Genomic DNA, 20553 nt, shown 5'->3' with positions numbered 1-20553 from the left:
TGTAACATAAATACATATAGTTGGCTTTGAAAGAAGGAGTTGTAGGTAGACATGCAGGTTTTCCAGTGTGCATTTATATGAAGGTTTTTGCCTAGTTTGAATTCCAGCAAAGCAGGTACATTCAAGATATTTCAAGAACCATGTGATGGATAATTGCAGTATAGTCATTGAACAAACAATCTGTTTTAATTTTGCTGGGGGGTACATTTTAAATGTGTGTCTAAATTTCAGTTCACAAGATAGTTCAAATACGACAGAAATGCAATATTGAAATACTGAAAATTGTGGCGATGGAGTTGTTCTTCAGTTTCACACATATCATTGCTATTTGTCTTCAAAATAAAGAGTATTGTACTGAGCAATCAATCTATCACATAGCAGGAGAAGTTAGTACATTATTTTAGGAATCAGTTTGTTTTCACTAAAGATGCAATAAACCCAACACAAAATATCCAGTGTATTTATTTCCTTTATTCAAATTGTATTACATTTCCACATTTCTATGTAACAGGATATATAATATATATGATACCAATAAGAACACTTATGCATCAAAAATTAACAGCTTTTACACAATTATGTGTAATGTTTAAAATAGTTTTAACTAAATTTTAGAATGTGATGTGATCTAATTTTCGCTGTGATTTGTGTATGAAATTGCTGGTATAAAAAGAAATCAGGCCTGCTGTTCAATATCCCACTACTGTATGATGTTCAAGCGACACCACTTAACTCAGATAGTAGAAGCATCTGTGACTGACCCATGAAAATTCTATTGTTACATTGTGAAACTGCTCTTCATGTTTATGAAAAGTCAGCAGTTTCTTTTTATCAGTGCTATGCAGTAGTAGTAAGGCTGTACATAAAAACGATATCTGTGACATGGAATGAATCTAAAATAACACGTTGGAAAGTCACATGTAATTAATGATACACTGCCTTCAAATTAGCCTGCAAGTGCACAACGAATGTTATGAAACTGGTTCCATGTTGAAAAAGCAAGAAACTGAAACTCTAAGCAGTTGAAATACGTGAATGCAGCAGCGATGAAACAAGTATTTTTGAGGATAAGCGATGGTCATCCCCATGAAATTAAGAAAAGAATGTAGTTGACAGAGATGAAGAGGAAGTAGACAGAACATAACATCACGTACACGAGTTGAACATTCCATGAACAGCAAAATGTGTCTTGACTGACTAGAAGTCATAAGCAACACAAGATTACAAGCGCAAAAAAGACCTAATGGCAAATTTACAGTACCATCTTCTTAATAACAATTACTGTTAAATAACTCTACTGGCTTAAAAATACTTCCATCACCAAAGAACGGCATAGCACCCACATATTAATTTTGTCACAGGATACTTTATAACCATAACTATTACATGATCCATACAAATAAATGCATACAATAAGAAATCTAAATTACAGCAAAAAAATAATGAATTTGCAAACAAAAAAAAAAAAATAAAGAACCAGTGGATGGACTGTAGCCCAAACGGCCCACCGTTTACAATTTTGGGCTGTGAATATGTTGTTAAGGTCACTTCTATAGCATATTCCCCCAAGACCACAGTTTATGTATAGTATTTATATATGTATCACATATAATAGCTTACTTTCCTCTCTGGCTCTATGTGTGTGTGTGTGTGTGTGTGTGTGTGTGTGTGTGTGTGTGTGTGTGTGTGTGTGTGTGTAATTTAGTTTGTTAAAAGTTATGTATACAATATAGTCAATTTTTTTGGTTTCCTGGATTTTAATCGTTTTCCATCTTTTAAGAATCTACTCTTATTAACCCTAGATTTGAAAGCAGAAGTGAGCTTATGTTAGTGCGGTGCGGCTGTGTTAGGGCGGCCAATGTGTGGCGTGTATACTTGTGAAGTGTATGTGTGTGGAGGCCACGCCCAGTATCTGTGGAAAGGATCTACTCTCGTGTCCTGGGTTTAGGACTGAGGTTATTTTTTGTTTTAAAAGTGCCAGACTAAAGTCTCTTAAAGAGTTCAACTCCTTAAAAAATATCTATTTTTCTTCTCTCGTCGCAAAATAAACTTACATCTCCAATTCTACGTTAAAAAGTACCAGCTGTACATCATATGTATAAACAAATATATATATATGTATATATCTCTTTAAAATCTACAACCGCTGATACGCGTTTTAATCCACTGTGATATAGGAGTCTGTTACGACGTGCGACGTGGAAGCTCTCCAGTGTTAGAGGCAACGTGGCCTGCTCTTGCGACACCTGAACGTTTCTACAACCGAAATGTCCAGAGGCGCAAGATATAGTCCCCAACCTCGGGCTCGTACACTCGTGCAGACCACGTAGCATGCGATATGAGGCACTTGATCACTTTCGGTGATACATTATTCCCACGTTCGTAAAGTAATAATTATTCTCCTAAAAATTAGACCTCCACTAAACATCAAAATATTATCATATATATATATTTATGTATTTATGTATATATACTGACGAATGCTGAACGGTCTTCTCTAGAAAAGAAAAAACAAAGCTTGACGATAAAATATAAAATGGCAAATAAAGAATGGAGGAGGAGTTGTGTGGGTGGTCAGCTCACATGAGCTTCTGCTTGGCGCAGTCGGGGCAGATGATGTCGTCGGCGTCGGTGATGAATCCCCGACCGACGAGCGACGTCTTGCACATGGCGCAGATGAAGCAGTCGTTGTGCCAGTGGCGGTCCTCGAACGAGATGAAGCGCGTGCCGCCGATGCCTGCAACAGATGTTGCCAATGTTGCTCTTTATTTAATTCTACAACTTCAGTCTCCTGAAGTTTACAGTTTGTGAAACTTCTCATAGGGGGAATGTTTACGAAGATACAAATTGTCATGGGTGGATAAAAGGATATGGAACGAGATGGTATACATTAACAAGGAGCAACTACCAGAAAAAAATCTTTTCTGAAACTGTATCAACTGTTGCAATAGACAATGGGCGGTCTTCAGTTTGAAAGTTAATTGCAAGTAGAGGAAATTAGAAATAAACTACGGCTTTCTCGGATGAATTCTAAATTCTGTAACATAAGCTCATCAAAAAGAAAAGTGTTCTGACATTTGTGCAGATTACGTTTTAGTACAGGCCTCCATGACAATTGATACGTTCACACAGTGAGGAAGTTCCACGTTTTCATTCACATAGCCAGAAAGAACTTGACATGGTTGCTGCATCAGTGTTGCTGTCAAGGTCATCTAAATTATAATCTGTTTTCATGTTCACCATAAATGTACATTTTACATTGAGAAGAACAAGTAATGAAGTTGGAAAACATAAAACATTAGTAGTGGAGAGACTCCTTCACAGCACAGTTAGTTTCTAGAACAGAAAGCACAGATCCCTCGTAACTGCAATGTAAATATGTAAAAATCCAGAAGAGAGCAGATATATATAAAACCTTTGTGGACTTAATGAATGTGTGTGATGCTTCTACCGGCCCCAGCTTCAATGTATTTAACTTTTTCTTCAGTTATGTTTGCTGTCTGTCTCTATGGGTTATAAAGAAATAATAATTTGGTTTGTAGGACTGCTCAGCAGATAATCGTACAACTACAACTCAGTGACAAGAATGCTAATCTTTACGAAACTGTTGAAATTATTTCATATCTTAGATTCGATTAATTTACAGTACGTCTTAAGTTTTCGGTTCATCTTATAAGAAGATGGCGTTTTAAAGAGATGTGAATGGAAGAAGCTGTGCGTGGAACAGACTGAACATCTCTCATACAGGCACCACTTAATTGTTTTTATGGTAGCCGAAACAGTGAAATAAATGGAAAGCTGAATAATAAAATCTGTCAACTGTCTTTCAATAGCGTTTTTACAACACCAGTCTACATTTCAGGGCCACAGCTTCATCATGACTGCTTCAGTTCTAATGGAAGTTAATCACAATGAATATCCTTACATAAGATGATGGAGCTGTGGCTCTGAAATGTAGATTGGTGTAGTGAAAACACTATTGAAAAGGCAGTAGACGATTTTTTTATACGTCATTTGGGCCACCTATGGACCACGATGCTTGTGTTTTTACCGTGTTGTTGTCGTCTGCAACTTCTGGTGTTCTTGGTGAAGTTTAGTAGCTGTCTTCTTGTTAGTACCTTGAGCTTTCCTGTTAGCCCACTGTTCCTTCATTTTCCTGCTGAAATGAAATGTGTGGCTAGGGCCGCCCGTCGGGTAGACCGTTCGCCTGGTGCAAGTCTTTCGATTTGACGCCACTTCGGCGACTTGCGCGTCGATGGGGATGAAATGATGATGACGATGATGACAACACAACACCCAGTCCCTGAGCGGAGAAAATCTCCGACCCAGCTGGGAATCGAACCCGGGCCCTTACGATTGACATTCCGTCGCGCTTACCACTTAGCTACCGGGGGCGGACATTTTCCTGCTGAACTCTATCTTGCATTCCCCTGACTGCTTCCTTGTATCTTTGTGGTTAACTTCTGTAAATGATGTTAGGAAAGATCTCGTTTCAATAGTTAAATGGTAGTCTCCCTGTTAGTTATTACGTTTTGCTTAATATGAATTTCTGCAAGGTCTTTCTCGATCTGCTTGAGCCACAGGGATACCGTGGCTTTACCCTTGTCAGCTACTTTGAAGGTAGTACAGGACAACCTATGGGATCCACTCTGTACAAACGGCCATAGAAAGCTAGTCATCTTCTCCTGATGGAAGCGGTGAGATTTTCTTGATATCGGTAGAATTCATGATTGGGTTTGTACGATCGTCTTCCATCTGATAGGATCCTTGGTCCCACTATTAAGTTTTCTACTCAACTGTAGTCCTTTCCAGGGTTAAAAACGTTGTAATGTGGAGGACAGTATGCTGTTCCAGTAGTACGTACCTGTGATGGGCTTGGAGCAGGCAGTGCAGCGCTTGGCGAACAGCTCGCCGAAGCAGTCGGCGCAGTAGGGTTTCTCGTCGCGGGACGTGAAGCGCTGGCCAGCCAGCGACGTGTTGCAGTTGGTGCACGTGAAGCACTCGCGATGCCACGGCTCGTTCTTGTAGGTCACGCCTCCGCTTGTAATAATCTGCGAACAACACCGCACTCGTCAACATCATTCACTTTTGTACAGGAGCCGTCCGAAATTGACTAAAACACACGGCCATATATTACAAGCATACACGCATCATTGCATGCATACCGGGTGATCAAAAAGTCAGTATAAATTTGAAAACTTACTAAACCACGGAATAATGTAGATAGAGAGGTAAAAATTGACACACATGCTTGGAATGACATGGGTTTTTATTACAACAAAAAAAGTTCACAAAATGTCCGACAGATGGCGCTGGACAGAAAAACGTCAGTGACTGCGCATGTTAATCGTGTATAAAAGGAGCTGTAATGAGAGAGAGAATCAGATGCGCCAGCACTCGCAGCATGTTGACGTTACCTGGAAAGGCGCTTTTAGTGAAGCTGTATTATCAGAATGGGGAATGTGCTAGTTCAGCGTTACGATCCTATCGCCATAGGAAGGGGATTCGAACGGGTAAAGGTCCGTTGACAAATGCAGCTGTGGTGAGAATGATTTCCAAGTTCGAAGCCACGGGTTGTTTAGACGATAGACCCCGTAGTGGTCGACCGAGCACAAGGCGTAATGCTGCTGAGACAGTTCAGGAAGAAATGGACACTGTAGCGGGTTCGTCTATGCACGGGGAAGTCAGCGCTCGTGCAGTCGCACGTCGCACCGGCACTCCATACACTACTGTTTGGTTGGCACTGAGGCGTACCCTCAGATGCTATCCGCACAACATCCATCGGCATCATGAACTGTTACCTGGCGATTTAGTGAAGCGGAGGGCATTTGTGGTGTGGGCGTTTCAAAAGATGGCGGAAGATGACGATTGGTTCAGTAACGTGTTGTGGACCGACGAAGCTCATTCCACGCTCCGAGGGTCTGTCAACACTCACAACTGCAGAATTTGGGATACCGAAAATCCTAGAACTGTCGTGGAAACTCCATTGAACGACGAGAAAGTCACGGTTCGATTTACCACATATACCGTTATGGAGCCTTTTTTCTTCGAGGAAATGCGTGATTCTGGTTTTGTAACTGCTACCGTGACGGGTGAGAGGTACGCCGATATGTTACAGAATCGCATCATCCCGAGCCTGGCTGATAAACACCTGCTGGAACGTACGATGTTTATGTAGGACGGCGCTCCACCCCATATTGCTAGACGCGTGAAAGATCTCTTGCGCGCGTCGTTTGGTGGTGATCGTGTGCTCAGCCGCCACTTTCGTCATGCTTGGCCTCCCAGGTCCCCAGACCTCAGTCCGTGCGATTATTGGCTTTGGGGTTACCTGAAGTCGCAAGTGCATCGTGATCGTGATCGACCGACATCTCTAGGGATGCTGAAAGACAACATCCGACGCCAGTGCCTCACCACAACTCCGGACATGCTTTACAGTGCTGTTCACAACATTATTCCTCGACTACAGCTATTGTTGAGGAACGATGGTGGGCATACTGAGCATTTCCTGTAAATAACATCATCTTTGCTTTGTCTTACTTTGTTATGCTAATTATTGCTATTCTGATCAGATGAAGCGCCATCTGTCGGACATTTTTTGAACTTTTGTATTTTATTTGGTTTTAATAAAACCCCATGTCATTCGAAGCATGTGTCAATTTGTACCTCTCTACTTACATTATTCCGTGACTATTCAGTTTTCAAATTTATACTGACTTTTTGATCACCCAGTACATACATTACGAGGGAGATTCAACATTTTTAGAATGCCATCGTTCGTTTATATGCGAAAGCTACTATCCAATGGTTCAAATGGCTCTGAGCACTATGGGACTCAACTGCTGTGGTCATAAGTCCCCTAGAACTTAGAACTACTTAAACCTAACTAACCTAAGGACAGCACACAACACCCAGCCATCACGAGGCAGAGAAAATCCCTGACCCCGCCGGGAATCGAACCCGGGAACCCGGGCGTGGGAAGCGAGAACGCTACCGCACGACCACGAGATGCGGGCTACTATCCAATGTTCAGCGATTTGATCGTTGAGTAATTTGTCCAGTTTGCCCTAATAATTTGTTGATTCTCATGATTTAAAGACCCTGTGTGCACCTAAAAATGATTTTGACTCGAAAACATTTCCGGGCTATGCTTTTTTACGTTTTTAAGTCATCAAAACAATGTGGATATCGGTTTAGAAATGCATCTGGTGAAGCAGCTCTATCTAAAGCAACAATTTGTAATTCGTACAGCGAATTCAAGAGAGATCAGATTTTCTTAGTGATATACGAGGGGCGTTCAGAAAGTAAGCTCCGATCGGTCGCGAAATGGAAACGACTATGAAAATCCGATAAAGCTTTGCACAGATGTGTTGGGTAGTGTCTCTAGTATAACCCCAGTTAGCATCACGTCGCTCTTCTCATTTCTGAGCTCGCAGTGAGTGCGTAAAGATGTCTGGAAAATAGTGTCTGCCGCCAAGTACGAGGGCCTGGTGAGAAATTTCGCCTGAAGCTATGCAGCTAACATTACATACCTGTCGTGCTGTTTCTTCTTCAAGACAATTCTCAGCCGCATTCTGCAGGGGCAATGAAGATGCTCCTGCATCGTTTTCAAATGGAAATGTGAGATTACCCACAATACAGTCCGCAATTGTCTCCCCCTGAGTTTCATCTCTGGTCACATGAACCGCTGTCTTTGAAGACAACATTTTGACACCGACAACGAGGTGTAGGCCAGCGTGGAGAATTGGCGGAAAGCACTGGCGGCTGCCTTCTATGATGAGGCTATTGAAAAGTTGGTACAACGCTATGACAAAAGTCTAAGCCAGAACGGCGACTACGTAGAGAAGTAGCTGAAAGGTGTAGCTAATTGTTACAAGTAAAACATTTCTGATGTTCACTGTGGTTTCAATTTGGCAATCAATCGGAGCTTACTTTCTGAACAGGCCTCGTATTTCGTGAAAGGCGCCAAGAACTGAATTTAATGGTGAAAATATTAGCGCTGTTCGAACAATGCTCGAAGAAGATCTACGGACATCTTATGAATTTATTCAAGCGACAATGGCATTGGTATGAATCGTCCAAAGCATTTTACATCAACAGTTAGACGTGAGAAAACTTCGTTGTCGACGGATTCCACATAAAGTGACTCCCGATCAAAAACAACAAAGCGTTTATTGGCACAGAAAAACTCTGGAAAAATTCTATGGCGGCAATTCATATTTAGTTTGGAATATCATTTCTGGTGATGAACCATGGTAGTACTGTTACGATCCTGAAAAGTCGATCGATCGGCTGAAAGGGTCTGTCGAACAGAACCCAAGCGTACGAAGTCCGGCGAATTCGCAGTGATGGCCAGAAGATGGCTGCTAGAATATTTTTCTATAACGGCCCATATTGTTGCTATAGCATTAGAAGGCAGTCTAACTGTTACTGCCGATTGGTACACAAATGTCCGTTTACCATAAATTTTCGAAAAAGTTCTTGAAAATAAATAATTTTCCATTACAACAACGCATTATCCAACACAGAAAAACTAACAACTGAGAGTGTATGTAAGCTGTGGAACATTATAAAAAACTTGATTTCCGAAGGGCCTCAGGAGGAGCGGCCTCTTTGCTTTAAGGACTGCTTTCATAAAATGAAAAAATATATTGACATTATAGGTGAATATTTACGAAAACAAATCATTTAATTTTTTAAAAACTCATTTTTTGAAGATTTTCAGTGGCATACTTGTACATGTGATTCCGAAATGTAAGCAAGCAACAAGATATGTTGACTGATTACACTAGCTGGCGGAACCAATGACTGAATTGCTTTCGATAAACAAAATCGTGACGCTACTTTTAAGAAGACACAGACAGACACAGCGGCTCAATAAAATGTAAATATTTATGTTGTGATTTAGATTGGAATGTACAAATAGATCTCCTCCCCCCCCCCCCCTTTTTCCGTTTCTCAAATAAGATATTACAAAGGTTATTTAGTTACCTTTATAGCTACATAAACTGCTTATTTTCGTGTATGTAAGCCGACAATGTGTCGTCGCAATGTTAATGTCGACATTCATGGTCTGTATAACTGACTGTATTACCAATGTGTATTTTGTTCTTTTTTTTCCCCAGGTGTGAGTACACTCTTTTACGTACGTTAAAAGGTGAAGAGTAGGTCAGAATTTTGTATCATGACGTGTACGCATACACTAAGATTTGATTATTCGACAATAGTTATGTTTAAACATTCAGGACGTTTGTATGGTATGAGTTGCTGACAGATGCTGGTATTGGTTGTGAATTCGTAAGATTTATCTCATACAGCAGTGGCATGAAGCTATAATAAGGAGACTTGTCATGACGTCACAAAGTTGAAGCAGACGTCTTCCATGTCAGTTGCCCCAAACGTTAGCTTCTGATGGAAATGTTTTGATGATAATATGCTAGCTCGTCTCACTTACGGGTGAATTAATCCTTTTGATTATAGCCTAAAGTCTAAAGAATCACATTTTACTGCTAACAGGACTCGTTCAAGCGATATTTCTTTTTGTATACATGAATTTTGGTTATGCTGTTTCCTGTCGTGATTTTCGATTCAAGAAAATGCTGAATTACGAAAGCAAGCATTTCCCATCACATACTTCTTTTCTTGGTTATTCGAAACGTATAACAAAAAGAAAGCAACATTAACGAGGTGAATGCGTCGTATTATTGAGTCAAATAATAAGCGTTTAGGACCAAGAAAAACGTCTGAAAATGCCATTCTGACACTGTGTTATTCCCGATGCACTATAAAATTTATTATTGAAAACAAATGTTGCGTGCATACGACAGAAATTAGGAACAAGAAGCAATCACAAACAGTAGTATAGTAATGTATCTAACATGGCGACGCCAGCTTCAATGCAATCCACAGCTAAGTCTGTTGAGCCGTATCTCCATGAACAGTTCTTACCTAAGTAATAATCTCCGAAGTGATATAGACGAAAGGCAATGTTATTTCATGTTTCGATAAGGTTCGTGCTTGCCAGATCACTGTATTTAGCAGTATTATCGAAGCACAGTGTGTTGAAATGTATCTGGCGTATATATTGCTTGCTGTAATCCCTGTTTTTAATTCGCCCTCACATCGTATGACGAAACAACTAGTATATATATCCACATATGTTTTGTGACATTTTGATGCCACGTTTCATACAGACGTATTTGATTTTTGCTCACTTTGTTAATAATGCTCCTTAAACAGTATTTGTGAAATGTAATCGCATTATGCCTTGCACTCTGTAACCCATACTTTTACTGCTTTCAGTTTTCACCATTGCACTTTATAATGCCACTACAGCGGAAATCGCGATAGTGCAATAAATAAATAACAAAATCTTACAGTTAAATTGCAGTAATGATCTTATTAAAAAGTTAAGCTGTGCTATTACGTTCCAACCTAACCACTATTTCGCCAATCGCTACAGCTTCCGAAAAAAAATAATCGAACGCCATACACCATGTAGTAACGACTTACTACAAATCACAGATACTGTATTTTTTAACGAAATAATATCCCAACAAATCCCATTTAATTCACGTATTTTCCACACGAGGCGCTGACGATCGTAGATAATCGGAAGAGGCATTACCACAGCAGCTGTATATCGCTACCGACTTTCCTTCCGTCCTGACTGATACTTGAGTTCACGCGTGATAACTGCTTTTTCGGCTGAGTTAGCCCCTTTTTTTTGAACCATAATACCCCAAAAATCTGTCGAATAATAGTCTGTGCCTTGTGATTAGAAGAAAGCATAGATCACAACCATCAGCATCAAGTGCAGCAGAAGTGATCCATAAAACTACTGTCCAATATCTCCTACATCTATTTCTTGTAGAATCTTAAAACATATTCTGAGTTAATATGTAATGACGTATCTCTAAAAGAATGACCTGCTCCATTCGAACCAGCATGGATTCCGAAAACAATGATCATGTGAAACCCAAAACGTACTTGTTTTCGCACGATAAGCTGAAACCCATGGGTCAAGGTAGATAGATAGAAGGCATCTGACTCAGTACCAGACACACGCTTATTATCGAAAGTACCATCAAATGGGGGTATCAAGCAAGATTTGTGACTGGACTGAGTATTTGGTGGTAGGGAGGACACAGCATGTTATCTTGGACACAGAGTCACTGACAGATGCAGAACTAACTTGAAGTGTGCCCCAGAGAAGCGTGTTGAGATTCTTGCTGTTCTTGTTGTATGTTAATGACCTTGCAGGCAATATTAGGTAACAGCAACATCAGACTTTTCCCACGCAAAGATTTTGCACTTCACGAAACGAAAGACTGAGTATCCTATGGCTGCAATATCAATCAATCACAGTAGGAATCGGGCAACTCGTATAAATAGCTGAGTGTCGCAGTTTGTACGGATGTGAAATGGAACGATCATTGAGGCTCAGTCGTAAATGTAGCAGGTGACAGACTGTGGTTCATTGGTAGAATATGTACAAAACTACTGGGCAGAGTACATCTTGCTGCGTCCAGCACCTCGTAGTTTCAGTGTGATGGAGCCCAAGTACGTTTCCTTGTTGATCGGCGAGCACTGTTAACCGCCCATTTTGTGGAACACTGAATTGATCGAACATGACCTGTTGTGTACCTGGTTTCGCGTTTCCTGATTTGTGTGTGTGTGTGTGTGTGTTTTTTTTTTTTGTGTCTTATAAGAAGTACGGTGCACAACACTGCAGTTGCCACCAGAACTGAGCTAAATGTCCAGATCAGTGAGACGTTCTACGACTTGTGACAGGATCTTGCCGTGCTCGAGTCGAAGCTGTGAAAATATTAAGCATGTACTGAGGCTCAGCATAGACAAAACAACTGGTGTAAATTTATTGGAAAATGCGTTTAATAAAATGTATTTTATTTAGAATCGTTGTTCAGTTTTATGTTAAGATCTGCGAGTGAGTTACGTTCGTAAAATATGGAAGGAAAAACATTCAGTCAAAGTCACTAATCATGATTTCTACTAACGAACACTGTAAAATTGTTGTTACTAGTTACGGGTGTATCAAACGTGTAACTAATAAACTAATGGTGCAAATAAAATTTTTGCTAAGAAAGAAATGATCTGCTGTGTGATATATCGTTTATCGGAGAGAGTATGTAACAGCTTGTAGTAACGGAGTATGGAATGGTCAGTCCGCCTACTAAAAGCTTTATGAGAGCGGCCGCTAACAGCACTAACGTAGGCCCTGAACAGACGATGCAATGTTTAGGATCTATGGCAGAGAGGGGAACAAACCAGCTTTTCAGCAGGGTGATGACTCGGGACATGTCTCCAAAGAACGCACTGCTAGGCGGTTGTGTTGAGATATAACACTACAGAAAGTTCCCCAACTAAGATGCGTAAGGGAAAGGTCTTCATAAAAATGAAGACCTAACTATATAGCTCTTCTGCTACCACACACTGCCTATATATGTTTTGTGTTACGAAACTGATTTATATGAATTCAGTATTTTCCCGTCTTCGTACACCTACATTGCAATTTGTTTAAAAATTGCACTGTAATGTTTCGGACATGGAAAAATAATGTAATGAATAATTTGAAGGAAAATTGGATACGTGTACAATTACGAAGCTGCGAGCTGGATTTTTCTATTACTCATTTTTAAAGAGCGGTCAACTATGGAGATGCCGGAACGTAATAAATTTATATTAAATACAACAAAGATAAAAGCTGATAACTGTCAATTATTATACGAACTGCTGGGGTAACTTATGGAAAAACCGGATGTGAAAGGTTTTTTTTCAGCGATACCTATTATTGCAAATTTAACGATAAAGCCAGTCTTTGAATCAGATTTTTTAAATAATAGTGGTAATTGCTGCATCGATTAGACTGAGGCCAAAAAATCGTATCAGTTCTCTGGGTGATAGCCGCAGTCACGTCTATGTCTGCCGACGGCTGTCGTTGCGAGATAGTATAGTTCCGTCTGTCTATACATTAAGTGAACCGTCACTTCACTCACCAAGCTGACAAGATATTGATGTTATTTACTTGTATAATTGACGGTTTCTTGATGAATAACAAGCAAAGAATACACATGAATAAGAAACAAAGACTGCACCTGTATGTCTTATTACGTGTGGCTTGAATATGGCGTGTGTGTGTGTAACGATCCTTATCGGTTAGATGACTGGGTGTTGTGTGATGTCCTTAGGTTAGTTAGGTTTAAGTAGTTCTAAGTTCTAGGGGACTGATGACCATAGATGTTAAGTCCCATAGTGCTCAGAGCCATTTGAACCATTTGAACCTTATCGGTTACGTTAAAGTGACAATTTTATTTAGGACGAAGAAAACGCGACAGGGAATGATACCTTATTGCACTTGACACATCTTGTGGCGAACTTCTCCTCGTAGCATGTGGCGCAGTAGATCTCCTGCTCGCGAGGGATGAAGCTCTTGGTGCCTATGGGAGTCTTGCACACGCAGCAGCAGAAGCACTTCTCGTGCCACTGGCGTGTCTTGTACTCCATCTTCTTAGTGCCTGTAACAAGGAAAGGAGGCCGTTGTCATATGCTGCCTGTCTGATGATCACGAAAGAAAGGAAAAACATTTAGCTAAGGCTGAAATTGTTGATGGAGGAAGACTGGCGAAATGAAGCACATATGCTGGGCGATTGTCCATCTAACCCAGCATGAAAACGATCACCAAACACGTTTAGAAACACATTTCTACGATAGCTGAAATTAACAAATGTGCAATATACTTGAAGTGCAACTGCTCCGAGTCCCTAGAATTTGTTTCTTACGCTACCGACTTTTCTCTTCTGTACCAACTTTACACAAAACATACGCAAAGAACCTTTCATTTAAAACATTGTGAAAGTGACAGATTCATTTGACAACATACTATCCCCAGGAACAATGGATAGCAAGCAGCAAAGTTGGTGTATGGACTTTTGGAGCCAGCGGTGAAGTTGGTGTATGGACTTTTGGATTAAAACTAAACTGAAGTTCAAAAAATTAAGAATGCAAAATCTATTTTCTCCCACAATCATCAGACAAGGCTATTCAAGCGAGAAACTCCGTGTGAAATGAATCAATGGAAAATAAAAAACCTCACCATATCGCCCGCGCACATAGTTTTTCCTCATTTTATCGTAAATCTCTTAAGTGTATCAGGATTGAATTCTGTTCTACTTCGGCTTTATACGTTATTGTTATACGGAACCATGTTTGAATGGATTTAAACAGCAGTCCAAAGCGTAAACCGTCAATGTGTCGCAGATATACGTATTTTGACGCAGCAAATTTCTTGTCAAAATCTCAAGATAAGCATAGGAGCGATCAGGACGATAAAAGCCACAGACAGCAGAGAGGAAGCTACTGTGATTGCTAGTTTCCCATCAGTTCATTAATATATAAAAAAGAAGACATTCCTACAACTACTGCCGCTCACTTTCTGTGAAAGAGAGAGAGTGAAACAGTAGGGGGATCATCTCCTCTCTGAAGATGTCATTAGTAAGATGTTAAGCCCTCGGAAGAGATAGATAGATAGAGAGAGAGAGAGAGAGAGAGAGAGAGAGAGAGAGAGAGAGTGGGGGGTGGGGAACGCCAATGCATGGTAGCAATGAAAGATAACCCGCTGTTGGCGGGCACGTGTTGTAAGCTGCATGCTGTACTACACAGCTCTTTGATCCGTCAACTTAAAGGGGCCGCTAAGGATTTCGCAGAATTCAGTATCTCGATCGTACGTGACAGATAGGGGGAAAGCTCTGGACCAGAGATTAGATTGTGGTGGCTAACTTGCTTAAGAGGAGCCTGGTGCGAGGTCGGCTATTTGCGGAGACCTACATCATCGCGGCTGCTGCGGCTTCCATCCTTCACGTTATCGTGACAGCCTAATGACAGGAATGGCCAGAAAAGGAGGCGGAGTCGCAAGTCACGGCACCGCCCACGCCAGCGCACTCGTCTAGTGAGGAACGGAGCGCTAACGACAGTCCAGAGTCAGGGGAACGTGGCCACCAACTCATTTACATCTTAGCCCCCGCCCCCTACCCCCCAAGAAATCACGCTAATAAACAATTTCGGACAACGCAGGCAGTCGCTAACAGGTTCTCACAGATGAAGTATCAAATACCTACAAGTTAGCAAACTATCTCACTCATCGAATTAATTTTTAAAGCGCAGTAAGCTGTGCCGACCGAATCACTGTATTATAAAGAACGAGCTCCACATTTTCACGACAGCATTTACACAATCACATTCGAGGAGAACGTCTGCTCATCCGAAACAAGGTTTCACTATAATGCTACTGGCGAATGCTAGGGTGTTTCCTTTCATGGCCCATGATCGTTTTCCTCTCTGATCTTCCTGTAGCTAGCGAGCAATCTCTAATGATCGTAACATGGAAGAGACGATAAACTAATTTTTCCACACTTCCTACAATGGCTGAAGCCAATGCGTATGTTTCAGACAGTAAAATGAGTAGCTGATTTTTGCCGAGTTCTTTATCTCAAGATAATGCAATCTAAAACGCTTCCTTGAATTTTCAAAACTCTTTCAGGCATCGCCTTCAGTGATCAAATAGGAACGGTATGCAGTTAGCATCCGTCGCATCTTTCACCAGCCTACTGAGAAAATACGATACACAATTTTATAGTGCTGAGCTGGATATGCAGTTATAATTTTCATGCTTATACTACGTCTGCGAAATAAAAACTGTTATGGCTCACAGACTAGTGCAAGCCGGGACACCGGATCAAATATAAGGAGTGCAGGATGGTCTAGGCAAAATCACAGACATGTCTATGACGACACCTGTCAAGCAAGCAACTTCTCATATATCGCCAACAAACTAGACAATGCAATAACAGTTTTACAGCTAGGAACACCGCCTTTGGAGAACATGACGATTGTCTTGTGAACTAAATGATTTTTTTTCAGCCTCTGCCTCACAAATGATATCAAAACCGGCATCGAATTCTTAGCAAGTCATTATTAGATGATACTGGAAACGAGTCCCATAACGCCCGGCTATCGACGTGATCCGCGAGTAGCAAACTGTTCACCGGCAGCCTTAATTCAAAACGTTTCTACAACCAACTGATGACTTGCTACGACGTCGGAACGTGTTAAGATGTCAATCGTTTGAAATAGCAACTGCCATCTCTTAGTAACAGTACTACTAATTGAAACTTCCTGGCAGATTAAAACTGTGTGCCCGACCGAGACTCGAACTCGGGACCTTTGCCTTTCGCGGGCAAGTGCTCTACCATCTGAGCTACCGAAGCACGACTCACGCCCGGTACTCACAGCTTTACTTCTGCCAGTATCTCGTCTCCTACCTTCCAAACTTTACAGAAGCTCTTCTGCGAACCTTGCAGAACTAGCACTCCTGAAAGAAAGGATATAGCTGTGAGTACCGGGCGTGAGTCGTGCTTCGGTAGCTCAGATGGTAGAGCACTTGCCCGCGAAAGGCAAAGGTCCCGAGTTCGAGTCTCGGTCGGGCACACAGTTTTAATCTGCCAGGAAGTTTCATATCAGCGCACACTCCGCTGCAGAGTGAAAATCTCATTCTGGAGTACTACTAATTGCTGTAATTAAAATAATGCAAAGGAAATTTGTCTTCCATCCTTGAAGAGGAACTTTATAATAAAAGCGTGGACCAAAGCAAGAAAAAGAAATTAGTGTGACTCCGTCAGATGCGAAGAGTCTAGTTCTGCCGATGGCGTCTTAGTCTTACGCCACTGTTCTTGGCACGTCTGCTGGAGCAGTGCTTTGTAAGTTCGCCACGACTACCATGCAACTCCATTTTCAGCCACGGTATTCCAAGGTCGGAGCGTAACGATCACATTTCTCCCTCTGCGTGAGGAAACTGCTGGAGTGACGCAGTGGGAAAACCTGGCGTACGTCAGCTGTCGCCCTACACTGGCAACTTGCTTATTCTTGGGGACTCCTCCTTTTACTATGCCCCTGAAAGGTAGTCTCTTCACTGAGACACTGCTACCTAAAGCAGTAACACCTACTGCGAATGCTGTCACCCTGGCTTTCCCTATTGTTATGTTATGGGTAGAAAAGATGAGCGTCCTGTCGAGAAAATAATTCATTTTGTTCATTGTTTTCGTTTTAAGCGGGTGCATAATCCTTAGCACTGACGTCAAGATTTAAATACAAGTTTTCTTCTATTTAACGCTACCCGCGAGTTGTTGCTTTCTTTAAGATGACATTCTCCAATATCTTTACACTGCAAAGTAATCAATGTCCATCTTGTACCACTGATACCTTCGTATCTGATTGAAGTACCGGAGTTTAACGGCGAAGAGAAAGCTTAATTAAGCTACTCAGGATAACTTTAAAATGGATAAAAGTTCGGTCTACGCAGAAGTCACCGGAGAAGACACAATACCTCAGACGACCTTAGCGTAAAATGGGACCATTCCCCTGGAGAAGTTTATGTGAAATTGTGCAAACACAGAAACAGTCCAGTGCTGCTACGATACTGATGACCTTACTAGGTAGAGGCAGGCAATTCGTACCTGCGCAGACAGAGAAAATAATTAAAGTGAAGTGTGGTCGAAATGAGGGGGTAAGGAGTAAAGTTGAACCAGTCCTGAAGGCTGACAAGAAGTGTCAAAAAACGCCTAAGCTGCTCTACAAAACAACGCGGTTTCCTCGGTTCTTAAACCTGCGGAATTCGATCTACTCTTCTGGCTTATGTACACCGTTCCTACCCGTTAGAATAGCTGCTGCCTATGACGTGGAATATGACGTATCCCTCGTATTCCACAGGAAATCCGCCGATAAGGGAGCTCAAGGCGAAGTTACTCATCACCTGGGCAAGGAGCAGCGTTTTCTGGATGCGCGTCATGATGTGCTGTGTAGTTTCAGAAATATGTTCGTGGCGACGTAGACCCAGGATAACTATCATTGTCGTCACAGTGTCGAGTTCCCATACTGCAGGAAAAACAAGGTGCAGAGGCTACCGACAATCTTTCTTCCCGCATATCACTCGCGAACGGATTAGGGGACTGGACGAACGCCACGCACAGTACGGTGGTCTGTGGAACACGACAGTAGTTTTGGTGTGAAGACGATGTGATATCTTGATGAATTTCTACTCCTCCAGTTAACGAAATCCAAAAAGGAGTGCGCTGACAGCAGATTAGGTTTTCTTTCCAAAAAATGTTTGTTCCAAACTTAATCATTCATCGCTACAGGAACAGCGATATTTAGATACTAGAAAAGAATGGTTTGTGTTATCAGAACTGATCCTTTAATACGCGTTGGTATATACTTAGCGATTTGTCCGAGTCAGGTCTTATATCGTTACGTTCATCGGATCACGTAGTCAAAGACGTAGTAAATCTCCTTAAGATTACTTTACTGACGTTCGAGATAACAGTCCTTCACCCTGATGTATATTTTAGCCTAATAACTCGATCACAAATTGTGTGGAGAAATTCTACTGGGCGTCGCCAGTAAGTCCCGTATATTCCGCATGCTAACGGTTTCCCCAATTGTTACACTTTCCTCGAAAGTTTTTAAAATGTTCAGTATTATTTCCTACCAATAACTGCTGATTTCTTCTATGTCTGTGCGTAAAAGCAACTGTCCTTATTAACTAACTGTAACTCCGCAATCAGACCCCGTAGAGCGTGCGATGTTCGTCGACCACCGTGTCATTCTCGGCCACCGGCATCACTGGATGCGACGTGGAAGGGAATACATGACCAACACAACTAAAAAGATCTCTGCGGAATCCACGGCTTAGCACTTACACTCGCTCGACAATGATAAACATTCCCTGACACTGTTGTTGAAGCTAGCTTTTAAGATATCTGAACTTCCGCAACATGTCTGCAGTTGACTTTCGTGCATCTGAACAAAACTGTCTTCGAAAACGTCACATACGCCATCCTATCTGCGTCTTTCTCCCGAATTCCACTTGATAACGCAAACGTTCACAATGCGTCCAAAGTCTCCAGAGATTAGCTACTTTCATAACGTCAGTTGCTGCAAGCAAGACATAATGCTTTCGAGGCTATTGCAGTCCATATGGTGGCGGCGCATGGAGAGCTGCATCAAACCAGTCTCAGGACTGAAGACCACAACAACAACAACAACATGGTGGCAGCCACAGAGTGTATCAGCCCGCGTTTAAATTTCTTGTGACTGTCTCAAGTATCTTCCTCCCCCCTCCCTGCCTCTTCCACACGTCTTAAAAGGGAATAATGGAGTGCGATGTAGTAATTTTAGTTACACTCACGAGGTGTATGATGATTATGTGTCACGTATCAAATCTAGTCTAAGGTCTTATAATACAACTCGTGAGAACTCATTTTACTCAAAGCTATCGCCTTTGAGCTGATGTGAATGGACTGGCTGTTCGCTTGAAATCTTTCATTATCGGTCGTAGTCATTTGATGCCAGAAAATCAGACGATGTTTATAGAAGTCGACTGTAGAACAGTAGTTCCGATGAGAGTTCAGATCATCTCTGCGAGGTCTGTATTTACAAAGCTTGTCATATGGAGGTGTCCATCAAACTGGATCGCACGTTTTGCACATGTATAAGGATCGTATAGCCAGGAGGTTCAGGATGTGTTTGTCGTTGCGCGAATTTTCAGGAATCTTATACGTATTTATGCTTCGCGTTTGGACAATTTAATGTACATAAATAGATGCTCCACAGCTTTTAGGCGTGCAATACTGCCAACTTCCACCAAGGCAAGCGTGCGCCCGGAACGACAAATGACGCCTACTAACAGCACAAGACGTGGCGCTAGAACGATCTCAATCTTTTTTTCCCTTTTTTGTATTTTTCACCAATACGGAGATTACACCGATAGGTGTACGTGCCACTCTTTCATAGATTTCCGCAAAGCACCCGAATAGACCAACCTCTTACGAACAAACGGTATAGCCATCAATAAACACTTTCGGGCTAAGTTGCCGTGGTCGATCTGTAGAACTCACCTCCGAAGATGTTCTCCGTAGTTGAGAACGAAACGTCAGGGAGAAGAAGTTCTACAGATCGACCACGGAAACTTAGCCCGGAAGTGTTTATTGATGAAGACGCCGGCCGTGAAAGCCTACATGGAACGAAACGGTATAGTGTTGCCTCCATCGTGTCAGACTCTCGGCTGGTCCTGCTGTATGTGAACTAGTTCTTTGTTTCTTTGAAGTGGAAAGCCCAGCACTGAGCAACTAAGTTATGATGTATTTTAACGGTTATGACTGAACCACGTGGTACTTTCACGAAGTGTTAATCGTAGTATAGATCGTAACGTCTCTAATATTTCACAATCGTTTCAGTATTTCGCAACATGGTCTGTGTAAAATGGTGGAACTATATTTTTGTTAGTAGTAATCTTTTATGTCTGTTTAAATACTGGAACAACTACGATTTCCCTCAATTGAACGAGGTACTTATATAGTAGCAGTTGACAGGCTAATGAAGGAGATGTGCAGTGACATGTTTTTGCGAATGTTTCAGGTACTCTTTTATCCAAAAAAGGTGAAGAACATGTTATATGTGACGTCGAGGACAGCTGGCGCAGCACAT

At 41.6% G+C, this 20553-nt stretch overlaps 1 protein-coding gene across 1 annotated transcript in view; it reads right to left on the bottom strand.

Moving 5' to 3' along the window:
- Positions 1 to 451: 451 nt before the first annotated feature.
- The window catches only part of LOC126203931 (prickle planar cell polarity protein 3-A), a 1288897-nt gene continuing 1268795 nt past the window's right edge, over positions 452 to 20553 (bottom strand). Inside the window, exons 8-10 of the mRNA XM_049938328.1 lie at positions 13363 to 13532; positions 4865 to 5051; positions 452 to 2737 (exon numbers count right to left, since the gene is read on the bottom strand). Coding sequence (XP_049794285.1) covers positions 2580 to 2737; positions 4865 to 5051; positions 13363 to 13532 — 515 coding nt within the window. The 3' untranslated portion in view covers positions 452 to 2579. The remainder of the gene's footprint in view (positions 2738 to 4864; positions 5052 to 13362; positions 13533 to 20553) is intronic.

Source organism: Schistocerca nitens, chromosome 9 (genome assembly GCF_023898315.1).
Source record: "Schistocerca nitens isolate TAMUIC-IGC-003100 chromosome 9, iqSchNite1.1, whole genome shotgun sequence".
Classification (NCBI taxonomy): Eukaryota; Metazoa; Arthropoda; class Insecta; order Orthoptera; family Acrididae; genus Schistocerca; species Schistocerca nitens.
Note: the sequence above shows the minus strand (reverse complement) of the source record. Positions and strands in the feature narration are given on the sequence as shown.